This window comes from Macrobrachium rosenbergii, chromosome 23, assembly GCF_040412425.1.
Source record: "Macrobrachium rosenbergii isolate ZJJX-2024 chromosome 23, ASM4041242v1, whole genome shotgun sequence".
In the NCBI taxonomy this organism is placed as follows: Eukaryota; Metazoa; Arthropoda; class Malacostraca; order Decapoda; family Palaemonidae; genus Macrobrachium; species Macrobrachium rosenbergii.
The window spans coordinates 40084469-40103758 of record NC_089763.1 but is presented as its reverse complement, the minus strand read 5'-3'; the positions used below and the strand labels follow the sequence as shown (position 1 = coordinate 40103758).

At 38.4% G+C, this 19290-nt stretch overlaps 2 protein-coding genes across 2 annotated transcripts in view; one reads left to right on the top strand and one right to left on the bottom strand.

Annotated features, from left to right (window-relative positions):
* eIF2Bdelta (eukaryotic translation initiation factor 2B subunit delta) overlaps window positions 1-16221 on the bottom strand; it is a 52280-nt gene extending 36059 nt beyond the window's left edge. The window contains exon 1 of the mRNA XM_067125780.1: window positions 15970-16221. The gene's annotated coding sequence lies outside the window, so the exon portion shown is untranslated. The remainder of the gene's footprint in view (window positions 1-15969) is intronic.
* The window catches only part of LOC136851092 (uncharacterized), an 18369-nt gene continuing 10957 nt past the window's right edge, over window positions 11879-19290 (top strand). The window contains exon 1 of the mRNA XM_067125063.1: window positions 11879-11995. Within this exon, the coding sequence (XP_066981164.1) occupies window positions 11879-11995 (117 nt within the window). The remainder of the gene's footprint in view (window positions 11996-19290) is intronic.

The following is a 19290-nucleotide window of genomic DNA, read 5'->3' as shown; positions in this document are numbered from 1 at the left end:
CAAAGTAAATAAAAATAAATAAATGAAAATAATAAAAAATAAGTAAAAACTTAGAAATAAAAATAAATAAATTATTAATCGATTGACTGTGTATTAGACTGGAGAAATACAATTTCTCCTCAACGTATTATATATACATACACACACACACACTTATATATGTATATGTATATATATATATATATATATATATATATATATATATATATATATATATATATATATATATATATATATATATATATATATATATATATATATATATGATTCGGACAAATCTGGATCCCGTAATTTGAATGGGCCTGAAAATTGTGTTTCCCACTCTCAACGAAATATCAACAACGAAAAGGCACCTAACCAAAAATCAAGGAAACCTATACCAGGAGCAGGAAAAGGACAGGAAAATAGCTGCCATCTCACAAGAAAGTTTGAAGAAGGCATCTCAATCACTGAGAAATGGAAAGCAGATCTTCAGGGAAAAATAGAACATCCGACAAGAAAGTTCCAAGAAAGCGTCCCAATTACTGAGACATGGACAGCATATCTTCAAGAAAAAATGGAACATCTGTTCAGAAAATTTGAAGAGGGCGTCTCAGTTATTGAGACACGGAAAGCAGAGAAGGATAATGAAATCCTTCAACCACGCAAGGAGACAAAAATGCTGAAACAGGACAATTTGGAAAAGTAACGGGAACTGGAAAAGGCACAAAAACAGTGCTTAGAAAATATAATGGGCGATTTGAAGGATAACTCACGTTCGACAGATACTGAGTTACGAAGAAAAAAGGAACAGGACTTGACTGGAGAAGACGATTTACATGCCAAGTTTACAAAAACACGACAAAAGGCGAGGCAGGGTTTCTACTTCCACGAAATGGGCTGTGAATCTCACCACCCGAACATACAAATTGGGAAGAGGCTCAGAACCCTGCGAGATTAAATCCTGTGCAAGATTGGGAAAAGGTCTATAACCCTCATAGGTTAAATACTGTTCAGAAAGTAAACGTGAGGACGTTCACTGTTACGCGCCACGGACGTCGATTAGATCTCGAGGTACGGGGTATTTTCGACCATTACCAAGGTTACGCGCATCAGTCTCTGCCCCGCCGAAGAAACTTGAAGGACTACCTAAAAGATACTCCTCTTACAGTTTCTGGAATTCAGCTTGGGAAAAGCATGGATATGTCTGGGTATACAGTACACCAATCAAAATTTAATGCTCCCCAGACTTCCGCTGTATCCAGACTTCAGGCGGTATTTCACGGGGAGCGGGCATCAAAAGATCTCATCCCCTACACATTGAACCTGGCCTCTTCGAGCCCAGTCTTTCCCTGCCGCCATTTAAGAGCTGAACAGTTGAGCAAGAATGGATATTATGATATTGCACCCAACTACGTGCCTTACATGGGCATGAATAGCATACCAACTAACGAAACCAATGAGTAATCTCACTGCAGGCAAGGACTGGTGACCGGACACATTCTCCGACACGTGGGCCAGAAAAATCCACAGAAACAACCATGCGTTCTCATCGTAGGTCATCTAACAAGCGTTGGCAGGTTGTCCCGCGTATTAACGAGACAACTACGCATTGATCGAGATACAGAGCAGTTGTACACTGGCTATTTGTTCCATGAAGTAGTCACCAAAACTCATCGTGAGTCGGATACAAAATTACTCCCATTTTTCAACGATGACGAAAGACAGGCAACATTGCACAAAATTAATTTGTACTATTACCTGCCATACAGTTGTCCAGAATGGCGCTTCCTTACAGATGATGACTGGGAAGACATACGTGAATAAAATCAATCTTATCAAAGACTACCACGATAAATTGCAAAGGCGGCAACCTCTGGCGTGGCGTAAAAACCCCTAGGTTAATGTCTTTGTAATAAATAAAAATTAAGCCTCAAAAAAAAAAAAAAAAAAAAAAAAACAAATGTAACCTCTGGTGTGCCGTAGAAACCCCTATAAGTTAATGTCTTTGTAACAAATAAAAATTAAGCCCCCAAAAAGCAAAAACAAAAGCAAAGGCAACCTCTGACGTGGCGTAAAAACGCGTAAGTTAATGCCTTTGTATTAACAAAAATTAAGGCCCCGAAAAAAAGAGCAACGACAACTTCTGGCTTGGCGTAAAAACCCGTTAATGCCTTGTAGTAAAAAAAAAAAAAAAGAGGACCCCCAAAAAGCACAAGCAAAAGCTGAATAACTGTTCAGTTTGCGGTCGCAGTAACCGAAAGAACAAGATATATGTTTCCTCTATATTTCCTGAAGACAAACGTTGGACTTTGATTTCTGCACTGTTGTATATGTAGGCATAAAGGTTGTGGAAGTCTGTGCGCAGCGCTGGGACCTATGAGGTCATTCAGTGCTGAAACGGAAATTGACGGTAAAAAGGCTTGACAGGTGTAACAGGAGGAAAACCTCGCAGTTGCACTATGAATCAACTGTTAAGAGAGTGTGGAAAGTAAGATGGAAGAAAGAGAATATAAACGGAGATACAGTAAGAGGAATGAAAAGGGTTGCAGCTACGGGCCGAAGGCACGCTGAAAAGAACCTTAAGTAATGCCTGCAGTGCACCACATGAGATGCACTGACGGCACTACCCCCCTACGGGACTGCACAGCGGATTCATGTACCACATACAGCTGTCCAGCTGTGAATGTAGCAGCGATCGTTGCCTTTTCTTTACTTGAGATCCACCCCCTTTAAGGGAATACATGTCTGCATAATGTAAAGCATTAAGAACACCTCGGAACTGAATTTACCCTGCTTGCAAGAAGAGATAGCGCTCCAAACATTTCAACTGTCTCTAGTCACCAGGAGACAAACGCAGTTTCACAAAACCAAGACAAACCAAGAAAAACATCGTCCTATACCTGGGAGATGAATATGCGGAAAATGCTGAAAAACTGAAAACGCTTCGTGCACCCCAACGGTAAAACATTTGGCCCTGTGATCCCACGTCTGGGAGGAAGAAGAAAGTACATTTGCTTAGAGGCGTGGGAGTCGGTGCACGGTCTACGTAATTTGCAAATAGAAAGCCGTTAACTTCTTTTTTCCATATACACGAAAACAAAGGAAATAGTGGAAAGTAATTTATAGATTTTGGAAAGGCAGGGCTATATAAAATGAGCAAATAGGAGCTGACACATAACCTTAACGCTAATACGTTACACGGTGTGAATTTAAATCTCACTGGATTTGCGTATTTGTTCTGTTTTACAGAAAGTGCGCGTGAACGATTAAAAAATTACGCCAGAACATTAAAATACTGTCCAATAAATAGACGAGGTCATTCTATAAGATTAATATAATTTTAATTTACTATAACTCCTTCGATGAACTTTCCCTGTTACGCATTACATTTGCGTAACGGATCAAGATGCAGATCAAACCCTTGGCTGCTACTCACTGACCAAACCGTTATTCCCGTCTCCATCCTGACGACGACCCACCACAGTTTATTAACTATCAAATATTTATTCACTGATTAGGAAAACAAGAACAAAATGACTTTAGACGGAGCATGACTAAAAATACGAAGCAAAATGGGCTAGCAGCATCAAAACCAATTTTGCAAATTGACGCTGTTGTAATACTTGTTCCTTTATATTATATATGAGGTGATGTGACGAACATAAAATTCCACATCATGTGTACATATTATGTGAGTGCATGCTCAATGTACACATGAATAATATTTATATATATAATAATATTATATATATATATATATATATATATATATATATATATATGTGTATATATATATATATATATATATATATATATATATATATATATATATATATATATATATATATCAAATAGTAGAAATATATTTTTGAGATGAAAAGTAAAAATAGGTGATAGGTGCAGACATTTATCCAATGAGAGAACTGTATAAACTTGGTTTCATCGAGGTAAATTACCAAATTCAGCGGAAAATAAAGAGTTAAACCACAGAGGCCCACACCATAAAACTAAAAGCAAAACAACTAAAACCCAATAAAAAGAAAGCACAACAACAACAGCAGCAGCAATACAAGTCAGTTAACTCTCGAAAAACCACAACGACAAACAACAACATATGAAAACAAGCAACTGAAACCGCATCAAAATTATGTAAAAAATAAGAAGCAAAAGCAACAACAGCGGCAAAAGTTTTAATAACAGCAACAGCCATAGTACAGGCGGAGCTGAGCGATGCAGCAGAACAAAAGGATATTAATGCAAGTATGAAATCAGGAATAGAAGAGAATACAATATTGAATTTAGGCCAAGGCCAAGAGCTGGGACCTATGAGGTCATTCAGCGTTGAGACGGAAATTGACAGTAAAAAGGTTTGAAAGGTGTAACGCGAGGAAAATTTGCAGTTGCACAATGAAAAAAATTGTTAGGAGAGAGTGGAAAGTAAGATGGAGGAAGGAGAATAGGAATGAAGGTACAGCAGAAGAAACGAAAGGGGTTGCAGCTAGGGGCCGAAGGGACGCTGCAAAGAACCCTATGAAAAAATCAGGAATATTCCCAGGCGTTCTGGAATATTCCTGAATGATTACCTCAAGGTTATACAGTATATGCATTTGAGTTACTTGTCCCTTCCTGAGTGTATGAAATGTTAGTCTTGTGTAGCTGTCATACCATCACAATTTTCCTAGATTCCTTTACCTCGAAAAATTGTTTCAGCTCATGAGTTACGTTACTTCATGCATGCATTTGCCCCAGTTCACGTTTTTCTCATTTTTACTTTATATCTCCTTCATTCATCGAAGCATTTCCTCCCGGTTCACTACGTACGTCCATTGTAGGACGAAATCAATCGTATTTTCCGGCATTGCACAAAAAGCGTAAGGAAGGGCCCGAAACTTGTTTTGTCCTTCTTGGTACACGTCGTTTCAAGAAGCGATGTGCTCAAATTAAAAAAAAAAATGAAAAATGAAATAACTCTCATTAGGAATTTTCCCATTCGTGATTAGGACATATTCTTTTTTTTTTTTTTTTTAATAGGCGTTATTTTTATTTTCTTGTTTCCATGAAGCATCGAATTCATGTACAGCGCTTTTTTGGCGATATTATTCCTTCTTCACTTGATCTGCTTCTCTCCATTTGCCCTGAATTAAAGAAAGACGTTAATTCGTGTTTATCACTCTCCCTTAACAATTATGCCCAATTTTTTTTTTTTTTTTACTTCTTTTTGAATTGAAGACAATATTTCAACCCATCACAGAGGTCTCTTCTCCCATCAAAGAGCTTCATGACAGAATACAACGCCTTGGAGAGAAAATGTTTCAAACCTTTTCATCTACACAGTATTATGCTAAAACTTCTCTATATACCAAGTTTTACTCTATCCTGTTTGGGATACTAGAACTGAATATAATATAGAATTTAGCCCAAAAACCAAGCGCTGGGACCTATGAGGCCATTCAGCGCTGAAACGGAAATTGACAGTAAGAAGGTTTGAAAGGTGTAACAGGAGGAAAACCTCTAAGTTGCACTGTGAAACAACTATTAGGAGAGGGTGGAACGTCAGATGGAAGAAAGAATATGAACGGAGGAGCAGAAAAGGAATGAAAGAGGTTCCAGTTAGGGGCCGAAGGGACGCTGCAAAGACCACAAGTAATGCCTACAGGGCACCACGTGAGGTGCACTGACGGCAATGCCCCCTAGGGGATGTTTGGGATCAAGGTCTCTAGACCTTGTTTGGGATACTGCTCTCATTTCCTGCCTCCCTCCTTCCACCCTCCGACGCAAGGACGCACCCGTTAGGCAACGTCTTCCCACGTTTCACTCCGTTCAGATCAGTAACTGCATCTTCACTGACTGAATCTTTCCCTCTACTGCTAATCTCTGGGATTCTCTCCCACCTTCCATTTTTCCCTTACATAAATTTCACTCAGTCCTTTAAGACGTAAGTTTTTCGTTTCCTTCGTAATCGAGCCCCAAATTGAGCCACACAACTACACTAATACATATATATATATATATATATATATATATATATATATATATATATATATATATATATATATATATATATATATAAATACATACATAAACAATATATACACTACACACACATACACATATATATATATATATATATATATATATATATATATATATATATATGTGTGTGTGTGTGTGTGTGTGTGTGTGTGTGTGTGTATTCAGGCAGGAGCATCCGTGTAAGTGTCCAAAATAAGACGAGCATTAAAATCTCAGCGAGAAAAGTAAAGTAGGTCACGTTGGCTCTATGCTCGAGTTTAATGAATTGACAGAAGCTTTGTCTTCAGGGAAAGGCCTCGTCACTAATGCCCAATAATCATTTAGTGAACTCTGTTCATTGGAGACCATTATGCATTAACGGTGTCTTTAATTACCCCTTGGAAATGCGAAGCCAAAATGGAATGTTTGAATGAGTCTGGCAAATATACATTTCCTTTTCATATCCGATCACTGTTCGTAATGTAGGCGGTTTCATTTGAGCTCTCTGTCTCTCTCTCTCCTTTTCATAATACGAAAATATCTAGATTATATACATTATATATATATATATATATATATAATATATATATATATATATATATATATATATATATATATATATATATATATATATATATATATATATATATATATATATATATATATATATATAAATTTTTGTCAAAAATATGGGAAAATAAGGTAGGTCATTATTTTACATATATATATATATATATATATTATATATATATATATATATATATATATATATATATATATATATATATATATATATATATATATATATATATATATATATATATGTGTGTGTGTGTGTGTGTGTGTGTGTGTGTGTGTGGACCATACTCCAATGTCGTGGGCACCCACGCAGCCTAACCTTTACTGTCTACAACTGCCCCAACTCCTTATTGACTAACACCTCAAAATAGGCTATACAAGCAAAGAAAATAACCAAGACAGAGGAAACGTTGATGAAACATTTAATTTAGAAGCATTTTTTTGGGAGGGCGTGGTGTTTTTTTGGGGGGGGAGGGCGTGGGTGAACTGTTCGAAACACAATGAGTCAACAATTACTAGTTCTGGTCATCCAAAACTATCCCATTACAGGGTAGCCTATCTAAGAAACTGGTGCACCATATTAATTTCCCAACTCACAAAAAAGAATTGTGCAAATTACAAAAACACCTCACCACTGTAATGCATATCCCTAACCAGGGTTACCCTCAGTGTCCCACATTAAACTGTAAGACAAGGCTAAGGTTCTGCCCTTCTTTACCAACATACATACAAATAAATAAAGAAAAAAGCCCTAGGCTGCATTCCAGAACTCAGAAGCGTCAATTAAATACAACGTAATAAAGCATCTTCTCCCAGCCTACCACCCACATAGGCCTATGTGTACTCGGACAGACATTTTCTAAGCTCGATCAAGGGACTTCCATTACAGGATTAGTAGAGTACCTGTTCCATTATAGGCGCTGCAACTCACTAACCGATTCTCAAACACAAGTCAGAAACTGATCCTCAGCCCGAAACATTACTTGGCTCTTGAACGTTACCTTTGGTTTACCTATCTCAGTATTGGTCGTTGCTTGACTCCACAGGCCTACTGGTCGCATATATAACAGGAAGCAAATTACGCTTGCGTAAGCCTAGGATAAGAAGAATTTACGGCTATTGTATGTTATGCACTTCATTTTAATACGGTAGTATGGCCACAACTGTCATTTTGTTTTATAACACAACGATAATAATTATAGTTTTACCTTTAAAACGGTGAATTGCGTCTCAGTTTAGCTTTTACAGGCGCAAATTATTCACATAAGAGACAAGTCCCTTCTACAACCAAAACGCTTTGCAAATTGCAAGCGGCTCTAAACTTCTGGCGCCAAAACGATTCGGCCAAATAATAATTTCGTTTTCCACCAACTGAAAAATTAAAATAAAAACTTTGGTAACGTTTTGTCAATTCCGGTTCTGTTAACACTTCGGATTGGGCATTAGATTGCACTAAGGAATTATAACAATATTTTTGTCTCAGTTTTTTCTAAATTACTTCGAAGTTCAGTTACGGAGATAACTTTGAGCGAGGTTAGCTGCCGTGGAAGAACCACTACAGAGGTTTCTTACAAAAGAACGCCCCTCTAACTTCAACAGGAAGAATTTTGAAGTCTCAAATTTTATGCAACAATCACGTGCCTGTACTTTAGCTACGGCCATTATATATGTATATATATATATATATATATATATATATATATATATATATATATATATATATATATATATATATATATGTGTATGTGTGTGTGTGTGTGTGTGTGTGTGTGTGTGTGTATGTGAGTGTGTGTAAAGAAATGAGACAAGAATAATGGAAAATTTTCCGCTCAGTGCATATTTGTTTGTAAGCTACCGTAGCCTGTAAGTATGATTTTAGAGGTAAAATTTAGTATATTTTCTCTCGCATGACTTAGACGGATGGAATGTAGTTTAGCTACCATGTTTTAGCAAAGATGCCGCCCTGAATGACTCACGCATCATACAGTGGATGCTATTGTGACGTCACGGTATATTTTCTACGTTTTCCAGGCGAAACACATCCGCATTATTTGCAGATGCAGTTAAGTTGGCGACTAGTCAGTTTTAAGATTCGTAAGATTAATGGTATTCATTTACGGTAATCTAGAGGAGACCTAGGCTTTTAATGTAAGGTCGATCGAGACAGTAGCGACGACAAATATCAAGTGGCAACTTTTCTTAGAAAACGCTAGGTATGCTGGGCTGCTGGGGAGTAAAGTGGGTCTACCCCGTGGAGGCATCGTTCTATACTTACACATCGGTCGTTCAGTCTTGTAAATAAAAGACAAAAATATATTTTACCATTTTAAATTCATTTATTTATATAATTCCATTTAAAAATAAAAATTCATACTCTTTTTTTGCTGGGTGATCGTTAAACTACAAAATTTTATAAAATAAAATGGAACTGTATGAAGAAAACTATTAGAGTACGCTCTTCGAAGAATTGGGAACGAAGGTCTACCAGTGACTCACATGTTAAGACACTGGACATTCCTAGTGACGTAAAGTGCATCTCAGGTTAACACATTCTTATTACGTAAAAGATTCCCAGAAATATATATACTCTTTCCGCAGGGCTACAATATTTCGTAATTGTAGACGATTTTACTGGTTAACTTTTTTCTTTCTTATTTTTCACCCTAAGGGTGAACCAGTTTGTCAGGGAGTCTGGCTAGTCTGGTACCAAGATGCTTGACTCTTCACTTATGGAAAATTTAAACTTAGAACAACTCTATAATTTATCAGGCACGCATGACTGAAAAACTACTGTATACTTTATTTCTATGCCATACGCATCGCTTTATCTTCAACCGGACACATTTGTATCAAACTCATTACAATTCCTAACTATTAATCTCAGATTCATCCCCTTTTCTTCCCTTCCCCTTAATTCAAAACTAGTAATAATGTTTTCTCAACCCGGCAACCGGTCATATTCTTACCCAATCTAAGAACAAGAACGATACTCAGCCGATTTTTCCAAGTACCAGAATTTTTTGTTTCCTACTCAGAAGTGGATATTGGACCCAGGCAAGCTCAGCAACGCTATTGACGTTATTTTTATTTTCCCGGTGTCAGTAGCAATTACACAACTGCTCTTCCGACCAGTGAAACAAGGATTCTCCTGGTTTGTACTTGAAAGGGTTGCCACAAATAAATGACAGGTAGCTTCCACACATGCGCATAAGCGCCTCTGTAACCACGTACCCAGTTAGTGAATATCATTGCTTAGAACATTGCAACAGATCTTAGCATTTTGTTAATAGCGAGGCCCGAAAATTAAAAAAATACGTAAAACACTGTTCTTGCCCCGCTAGGGTATTCCGCTTACAGCATTCCTCGCTTAACACAGTATAGAATATAGAATTTAGGCCAAGTGCTGGGACATATGATGTCATTCAGCGCTGAAACGGGAATTAACAGTAAGAAGGCTTGAAAGGTGTAACAGGAGGAAACCCTCGCAGTTGCATTGTGAATCGAATGTTAGGAGAGAGTGGATGGGAGAAGGAGAATATGAAAGGAAGTACAGCAAAAGGAATGAAAAGGGCTGCAGCCAGGTGCAGAAGGGACGTTGCAAAGAACCTTAGCCTAAGTAATGCCTACAGTGCACCACATGAGGTTCACTGGCGGCATTACCTCCCTACGGGAAGGCACAATGTATAGATGGTACTAAAGGGTTGTTTGTAATCTCTTGCTGCCCCTGTTGAGATTTTGGCTTTATGCCCTCCAATTTTCATCCTATCCCACTGGTCTCTGTTGTAATTCCATCCTCTTTCATAACAATACTAATAATAACTGCTGCTCTGATGAAAAGTGGAAGGTATGGAGAAGTAAAGAGGCCAAGGAGACTGCTGAAACACTTAAGAATTCAAAAGCTTTGTTAGAGGAAGAGGTAGATGCACCGAAGAATGCGGTCATGGCGATTAAAACCCTGGGATACAAATCTAGGTAAATGCTCGTAAATTAGAAGAAATCAGTAGCAAAAAGAGATGATAAATGAACTAAAAGAATAAAGAGGGAATTGGCAAGAAGTTAAAATAGGCAAGAAATGCTGAATATGGAAATTTAAATGTAAAAAAAAGTCTGAGAATCAAAAGGGCTTTTGCTAGGAGCTAGGAAAGGGAAAGAGTGTAGGAAAGGAGGTCAAGACCTCCGGTGTATCCGCTGGGAGAGGAAAAAGAAAGTACGGGGAAATAGTGGAACTTAGAGAGGACCCATAGGCAACTGCTATTTGTTAAGCCATAACTTTAGGCGGAGTTTCTCGTTATCTAGTAGAGACTATTGTTAGTGTGCAGTTCAGTTCGTGCATGCTCCAGCCCTTATGATATAGCTTTCAGGAATACCCCATTTTCAGTTATACTACAAGTGGTTGCATAGGGAATGTGTATTTGTAACATCAGCCCAAAACACCATCGCACGATTAAATCTGGCAGAACAGTCGACAAAAGCCATGTGACGCCAATTTCAAATGGAAAAAACAAGAGTAACCACTGCAGCTAAAGTACTAAATTGAAATCAGTAATAGGAAGTGCCAATAATAATAATGATAATAATAATAATAATAATAATAATAATAATTATTATTATTATTATTATTATTATTATTATTATTATTATTATTATTATTATATCTTTACAAGGATATGCATACAGGAGAAACTGAAGCGGCATATATGCCTACAGATAATGTCATAATAAAATATAATAAAATATCCTGAAATACACCGAGATATAATTTTTAAAAAAAGAGACAAGCACGACGTGAATGCCATACAAATGAAGAAGAAAGGCTTAATAAGTATAAATAACACAAAACAAGATGGATGGAAACCGATAAAGACGCGAGAGCAAGGAAAGACGGAAGGAGCGAGAAATGATGGCCGGAGCTTTGAAGAGGCCTCAAGCGGCGAAGGACGCAATCGAGAAATTCCTAATACGCTGCCGGAAATGGTGATGGCGCGTCTGTGTGTGGTCAAGTGAGACAGGGTTTGTGGAGTGATGATGATTATGGAAATGCGCTTTGAAATGCACATTTTCCTACTAACTAATCTGAAGAAAAACACGAAATACGATATACCGCATTCGGAATGGAGGATGGTCCGTTCGAAAGTTAGTAGTTTATCGTACAGTTTAAGACAGAATTATTGTTTTCATAATAATTAAATTATTGTTTGACGAAGCACAAATATTACATGACGACGATGGCAAAACTGTGATATTGAATAATATGACTGTGATTTTGTTGTAACTGATAATGAGCGTTGATAGCTAACACTGGATGATGCCAGGGAATAATGATGATGATTTGAACGACATCGAAGACGACGACGACGACGACGACGACGACGACGACGATGATGATGATGATGATATCAATATTGTTTTGATCAATATCAGTGTTACATTTAATACAAAAATGCATTAGTAATAGAGGAATTTGATCATTATAGTTTTGATAATAAAGATAATGATTATAATGACAAAATAATCATTATCATTAGGATGGGAGAATACTATAGGCCTACCAATATAATTAAGGTGCATAGTTATAGTTTTGTTGATGGTGAGCCTGATCAATTCGCAAGATGAAATATAGCTAATGACGTTTTTATAAAAAATTAAACTGATTGTGATATTTGTTTCCACACTGAATTCATCATCGTCGTCATCATATCATCACTGTCATCATCCTTGCTCAATTTTGGAAGCCCCCTGTCAACCTTATTGTCGTTCAGTGGTCCGGCCCTGTTCATGCGTCAGGTAACTGTTAATGGTTTCTCGAATAAATTTTCGCGTATCGCTTTTGTTTCTTAATAAATAATAATAATGATGATATACAGAAACAATGTCAATAAATATTAATTAATTAGAGTGCTGCTTATTTTAAAAAATCCCAAATGATTATAGCGAGAATACTACCTTTCTACCATATTCCCTGAAATCCGTTTCGAAATCATGAGTCTTCAGAAACGATTGTTTATTTTTTACCTTTTGGCCCTTTGTAAATAGTTATTGGAACCCGTGTGCCTTTCGTTTAAATGTGCATGTGTTGCACCTCTCTCTCTGTTGATAGCCAAGGTGGTTGCATCTCTCTCCCTCTGTCGATAGCCAAGGTCGTTGCATCGCCAGTTTTACCTGACCAAGCAATCTTTCTCTTCTTATAAGAGTCTCTCAAGACTACGTCTCAATAACTTCCTGTCTGTCTGCCTGTCTGTTTGCCTGTCTCATCCCCATCCTCTTCTACTCTCTCTCTCTCTCTCACCATCCGTCCTAACCCCTAACCTCCCCCGATCCCCTCTCACTATTGCTTCACTGCATCTTGTTAGATGTGAGCAAAGTCTGACCAGAGAGAGCAATCTAAGGTGCGAATTACCACTTTTGAATACAAAGGAATTTTGAAAATACCCGAATTGTAAATGGTAAACCTTATTATCTTCCTCTTTTCACATTATTATTTAGCTTTATATGGAAAATAAAAAAAAATGGCCCAGTGACTCAAGTTGTCCTTCGGCTACACAAGTAAAAGCTTTGGGAATCAAAGCTGTTAATCGGAAATTAAGTCATGCTCTTACAGGATATGACTGACAGACGGACGGACAACCGTCCGCATGGCTAAACCTTACACGGTAGCCTAATCTAGAATGAAAACAGCAGTCTTGAAACTCATTATCATCATTTATCTCTTTGCTATTGGCAACTTTGCTATTAAGGGTTGGTGATGTCAGTAGGCCTAAACCCTGAAATAGGTAAAAATAGGTCTAATTGGATTGGTTGGTTTTTCACATACCAAGCGTCCTAACATTTGTACTGCATTCGTTATGCCCATCTGGGTTACTTGCCCTTCATTTCCTCTAGAACACCCTCGAGTTTCAAAGCATCCCTGCTTCCCAATCGAATCCGAAGGTCAATGCCCTCAGAAATAAGTCAATGAGGACGATGACACGTCGCTGACCTTCACGTATCCAGTTTCAGACGCCGCAGTGTGAAGGGGTAAGCTTCACATCTTCCAGACTCTACAATGGCATATGGTAATTTTTGCGTCTCGGAAACTACTTGCCTGATTTGATTGCCATATACAAAAGATACTATATCTTTGATAAGGCATGTTTTCCTCTATGTCAAAATCTAATGGGACGGTGAGGCAAGAGGCAACAATGCTTTTTTCTAGCACAGGGTGGGATGGAGAATGGTAGTGGACCTGCCTTTTTGGTGGAAAGGTTATAAGAAACAGGGAAAGACATAATCCAAGAGGAGAATTCCGTCACTGTTGGTTGGAGAGAGTTCGGCGGTCGACACCAAGCTTCCTACATCCTCTCACACCCTCACCATACTTACCGTTAAGGTAAGAGCTTGTGTTGGCAAAAGTTCGCTCGGCCTAATCACGGTCTACATAGAGCTCTAGAACCGTGGGCCTAATGGAAACCAACTACCAGTCTAGGGGATTTCTAAAATAATCGGCTGTTAGCCTTCAGACCTTGGAAACTATCTGGATATGTGCTGAAAAAAGAAAAGTTTCCAAAATGCAACATAACTCTTTCAAGCTTTTATCAAACGCAATGTGCCATCGCCTTGGTTATTCTCCATCGCTGTTTCTGTTGGTCAATATTTTTCTCACACGTTCTATTTCTGTTTTGTAAAAGATTAATTTGTAACTTAAAAACAACTTTCAGACATCTTTTCAGTAGCGTCCATAATATGTCATATCCTCTAGCTCTAAAAAATAATTAACCTAGCACACTTCATTAGTAATAACTCTCATATTCGTTTAGGCCTAGACCTAGTTAGATTTCTACCATATATTGTAATGGTGTATCCTCAAAGTGTAGTTTTTGAAATATAACAGCTTTGATAAGATGTTATATTTCGAAAACTTAAGACAAGTCTGAAAGTGTATAAACTTGAAGGGTTTCCTAGAACACGATTTAAGCCCACAAAATCTCGGCGAACGGAGATATTACAACACGCCTACCGCGAGACTAACAAAAATTTTCATCTGAATGAACAGCTTTTTGTTGTCTTTTTAAAATTTTGACGTCATCCTCAAGCGTTTGCATGCTCTATTTCCTCGGGACGGTATTTTTTTTTCGTACACCATGTGTTTCAGGGTATCAACCATGCAACTTCCCTTGGTATTACAACATAACCCCGTGAGATACATGGTGTGACGGTGTTCCAACCTGGGTCTAAGAACATGACCTTGAAGTTCGTTACGAAGCGGACGCCTATCTGAGATCGCCCTTTCGCTTCCTACATTTTACGTTAGTCTTTCTTTTTCTCAAAAAACTTAGTATCAAGTCTGTTTGCATCACCTTTTTTTATTATTTCTCTTTCATGAGTGTACAAGTATTTATATTCCTCTCAGCATTCATTTTGATTTCCTATTTGCGCTCTTAGCCCAAGTGCCGATCTGATTTCGTAAAATAAACCGGTTTTTTGCGATCTGAGAAACAGTCCTCGCCCGGGATTACCTCGAATTTTCTTAAGATTAGTCATTATTTTATGAAGAAATCGATTTGAACCCTTAAAGCGTGTGCCTTGCGTCTGTAAGATGGCATGGAAGTTGAATTAAAATGTCAGAACATAGGTCTAAATGATTTTACACTAACCTGACAATTACTAAATAGCAACTTTGTCATAGTTGGGCAGTGTGTTGGTTATATTTTTCCAAGGTAATAGAAATGCCATTCAATGAACCATGGCTTTTTTTTTTTTATTTCACAACTGTGTATCATAATTTGATAAATGTTAACAGTAGATTCCAAATAAATCTCAGCTAGAGTAAAAACCCGCTTAGCACGGTCATCGGAGAGAGTATAGGTCTAAAGCAAATTACGTCCGACTTCGACGGATAATGACCTAACCAGGTTTTATTGGTGCTATTTCAGAATCGGTTATGTCTGGATAACGGATTTCTTTTTATTTTATGATATTGTGACTTCCTTGATATATGTTGGTAAAAGTACAGAGCAGCTGCACACCAAAAATATAGACATCTTGCAACGGGGATGCATCCTAACCTAACCTTCCTTTAAGCTAGGCTACCCTAGCATCCCTGGCCCTGACCTGGCAGGGGAGTTTGCCCCGTTGAACCCATCCCCCCCACCCCAACGTTACCTCATGCATTGCAGAACGACATGTACACAACTATTCTGCTGTAGTACCAATCATTAACACGAAAATCACATCCAGCCCACCATAGAAGAGGATTACCCTGTGATGACTAACTTTAGACCTATGTCAAGCGCAGCATTCCTCAGTATGAGAAATTTTCTTTCCTACTGGATATGGGAGAAGACAGGGGAAGAACCGTGAGTCTAAGAATTTCGTTACAAAGAAATGAATGAACTTGACATTAACGACGGAGTTGCTTACCTTTCATAAGCGGACATTCCCTTCAGTTACTGTGAGTCATACTACTCCAGCCCGTCGAAGGTCTTCCGTCACCTTGTTTAAGAGTTCACATGATGAATATTGAATGGCATTCGCAGGATTGACAGTATTTGAAAGTTGTCATTCCTGAGAACACACGATCTTTGTGGAATGTCATTCCTTTCATCAGTCAACTCTAGTGGTACTGTACACGATTGTTTTGCGTGAACTCGGGATTAGCAACAGGGAGAAAGCGGGTGTTGCCATATTGCTGGCATTTTCTTCAAAAACAAGTAACGGCAAACGTTGGGTGAAAAACTGAAGTCCATTCCACAGGGAACGTGAGAGCACTGACACGACTGACATTCTTCAAGACAACAAACGATCAGTCCATCACTCATTCCGCAAGTTCCGCCCACAAGAATGATGCGCGTGAATGACGGAATTTAGAATAGTTTGAAATCCACCATTCACGGTTTTCGTGGCTGACATTCCATCATTCCGCTGTTCGCACGTTCAGTCGAAATGACATTCACGGAAATACTGACGTTCCGAATGATCATGTGAACTTGCCTTTATACTTGGAACTGAATGACTGACGGAGCGAGTGTCAATAGCGAATAGTTACTTAGAGTGTTGTTTGTAAACAAAATGCCGAATGACCATAGCGAGAATACACCATTCTCCCATGTTCCCTGTTCCCTGAAATCTGTTTCCCTGAAATCTGTTTCGAAAGTTCTATAAGTATGATGCTTTCTTATCCCCGTCGGTCAGTGGTAGCAATCTTCACCCCACCAGAAAGAGACCCAAGATCGACCCTATAAGAGAAAAATGACTGATACTCATTCTTTGGGGGAAAAATTCACTGCACCTCTTTTGACCTAAGCAATGAACTATGTACCAGCAGGTTAATCAGCTGTGATGGGTCGCACTCAGGTTGGAGAGGGTTATGAGACTATTAACTGTTTTCTAAAAAATAATTTAAAAAACTAGCTGAGAAACTGAAGATTAACACTCAGAATCCATCATCTCTGGGACGTGTAGGTAAAAAAAGATAATTGTAGTCTACGTTTACAGAAACATACAATAAGTGGGTTTTGCTTTCTTATCATGCACGTGACGTCATACAGCAAATCCTCCGTGAATGTCAGAGGGTTAATGACCTGGATGACCATCTAAGACTTGAATAAGAGATAAAGCAATCGTATTAAGATACCGTTGTGTACATCAGCAGCATCCGCTTCCCAATCCTCAATATACCTCGGTCATTTTCCCGCCCTTTCCGATATTAGAAATGACGTCCCGCTTGTCAGGAAAGAATCGACTGTTGATCTTGACGTTCATTTTTCCATTTTGTACCCGATGGAAAAGTCACATTATCTATTGATTTATCGGAATATGAATCATAATCTCTCCCATCAACGCCACTGTGCGACTAAGTTCCAGTTTAAAAAAGAAGAAAAATCATGCGTTGGTTTGGCTACCCAGACAAGAGAATCGCACATATCCAGCTCGTGTGTGAGACACCCCATCCCGGCTATATTTAGTATGGGCGAGGACTCTCTTTCTCATGACTCACTCTTGGTAGTCCTTTCTTTCTCCTGGGGACACATCCTTTCCTCCGCGGGTCAAGTCATGCCCCGTCTGTGCTCTGTGCACGAAAATAGACGCACGAGACCGTCTGGCTGTTCCACGGTCAAGACATCGGTTCCTGCACATAAGACCAAGAAGATCCGGGACGGAGCGACGCCAGTGGGACCTCCAAGCGTGGGTTGTCCAATTGCGAATCGGAGTCATCTTGACAATCTCAGCCTAAAATCTCAAAGAAAAAACACCTGACAGCGGGACGTCCTGCCTAAGGGGACAACGTCAGTTAACTATAATCAAATAACATTCTCTACCTGAAATTTTATTATTGATAATTACTAAAATCTGGACTAATAGCTGGATATGTCAGGTTACCATTAAATAAGTTACGACTCTACCAGTTACTTTTTCATGGAAATCTTAATATTTTCAAATATTATGTATTAATAATCTCTTTCTTTGTCTTCTTCTTGACTGCCATTGGTATTCGTAGAATAGCCACTTGGTATTAAAATAGCCATTGACCCCACAAAGTTCAGCATTCCTTACGGACTATTTTTTGCTTCAGTATCAGAGTTCCTACGTTTCCAAGATAATGTGGTGAATTTTGAAAATGTATGTGAATGTGCGCATGTGTACTTTAACACACTTACGTGCGTATATACAGTTAATATGCCACTTACTAAATGTAAAATTATTATTTTGCATAAGGGCGAAGGTGACAGAGGAGAACGAGAATTATAAGGTCATAATGATATAGTGTGAGTTTGGGTAGAGTAGGGAGTGTAGGTAAAGCTATTGCTATGAAACTTTTTATGTGAGAAGTTTGAAAATAAAATAAAACAAGTAAAAAATGCGCCGAAGTTTCTTCGGCTCAATCGAGTTTTCTGTACAGAGTATAATGCTGTATAAGCCGCGGCCCATGAAACTTTCACCAGTGGTGGACTATCCTGTGGCGTTGCCAGACGCACGATCATGGCTAACTTTAACCTTAAATAAAACAAAAACTACCTAGGCTAGAGCGCTGCAACTTGGTATGGATGATGATTGAATGGTGGGTGATCAACCTACCAATTTGCAGCCCTCTAGCCTAAGTGGTTCTTAAGATCTGAGGGTGGACAGAAAATGCGCGGACGGACAAACAAAGCTAGTTTTCTTTTAAAGAAGACTAAAAAAAGGCGTATGTGGCACAAATAGACTTGGCAATCAATAGTAGAATAGGCAGCGAAGCAACGTAGAAGGTTTTGATGATGACATGTAAGGTATGAGAGACAATTATTTTATAATTGAAAGTTCTCACAATGGGAGCTAAGCACGTACTCGAATATGGGAAGGGCAAGGGACTGATTTGCTATAAAAATGGGACTGAGACAGAGGAGTGTCGTCTTTACGCTAGTCTAATATCTTTATGGATGGTTTGATGTGGTATGTCAAGAGAAAAAAGTTAGATTTAAGTTAAAAATTGTGGGACAAGAAAATGGGCCGTGAATGGAATGTGGAATGGTTGATGGCTGCAGATGATGCGGTACTGACTGGGGACAGTGAAGAAAAACTGGCAAAAACTTGTGAAAGATTTTGAAACTGTTGGTAAGGGAAGCAGTTTGAAAAGAAGCGCCTTAATATTTCAGATGTGTGAGTGTTTGCAAGATAGAGATGAATGGCACAGTATGTGTGATGAGGTTTCTCGGTGGGCCCAGGATTTAACAGTCTGCTGGTGGGCCTTCAGTGTAGGTGTAT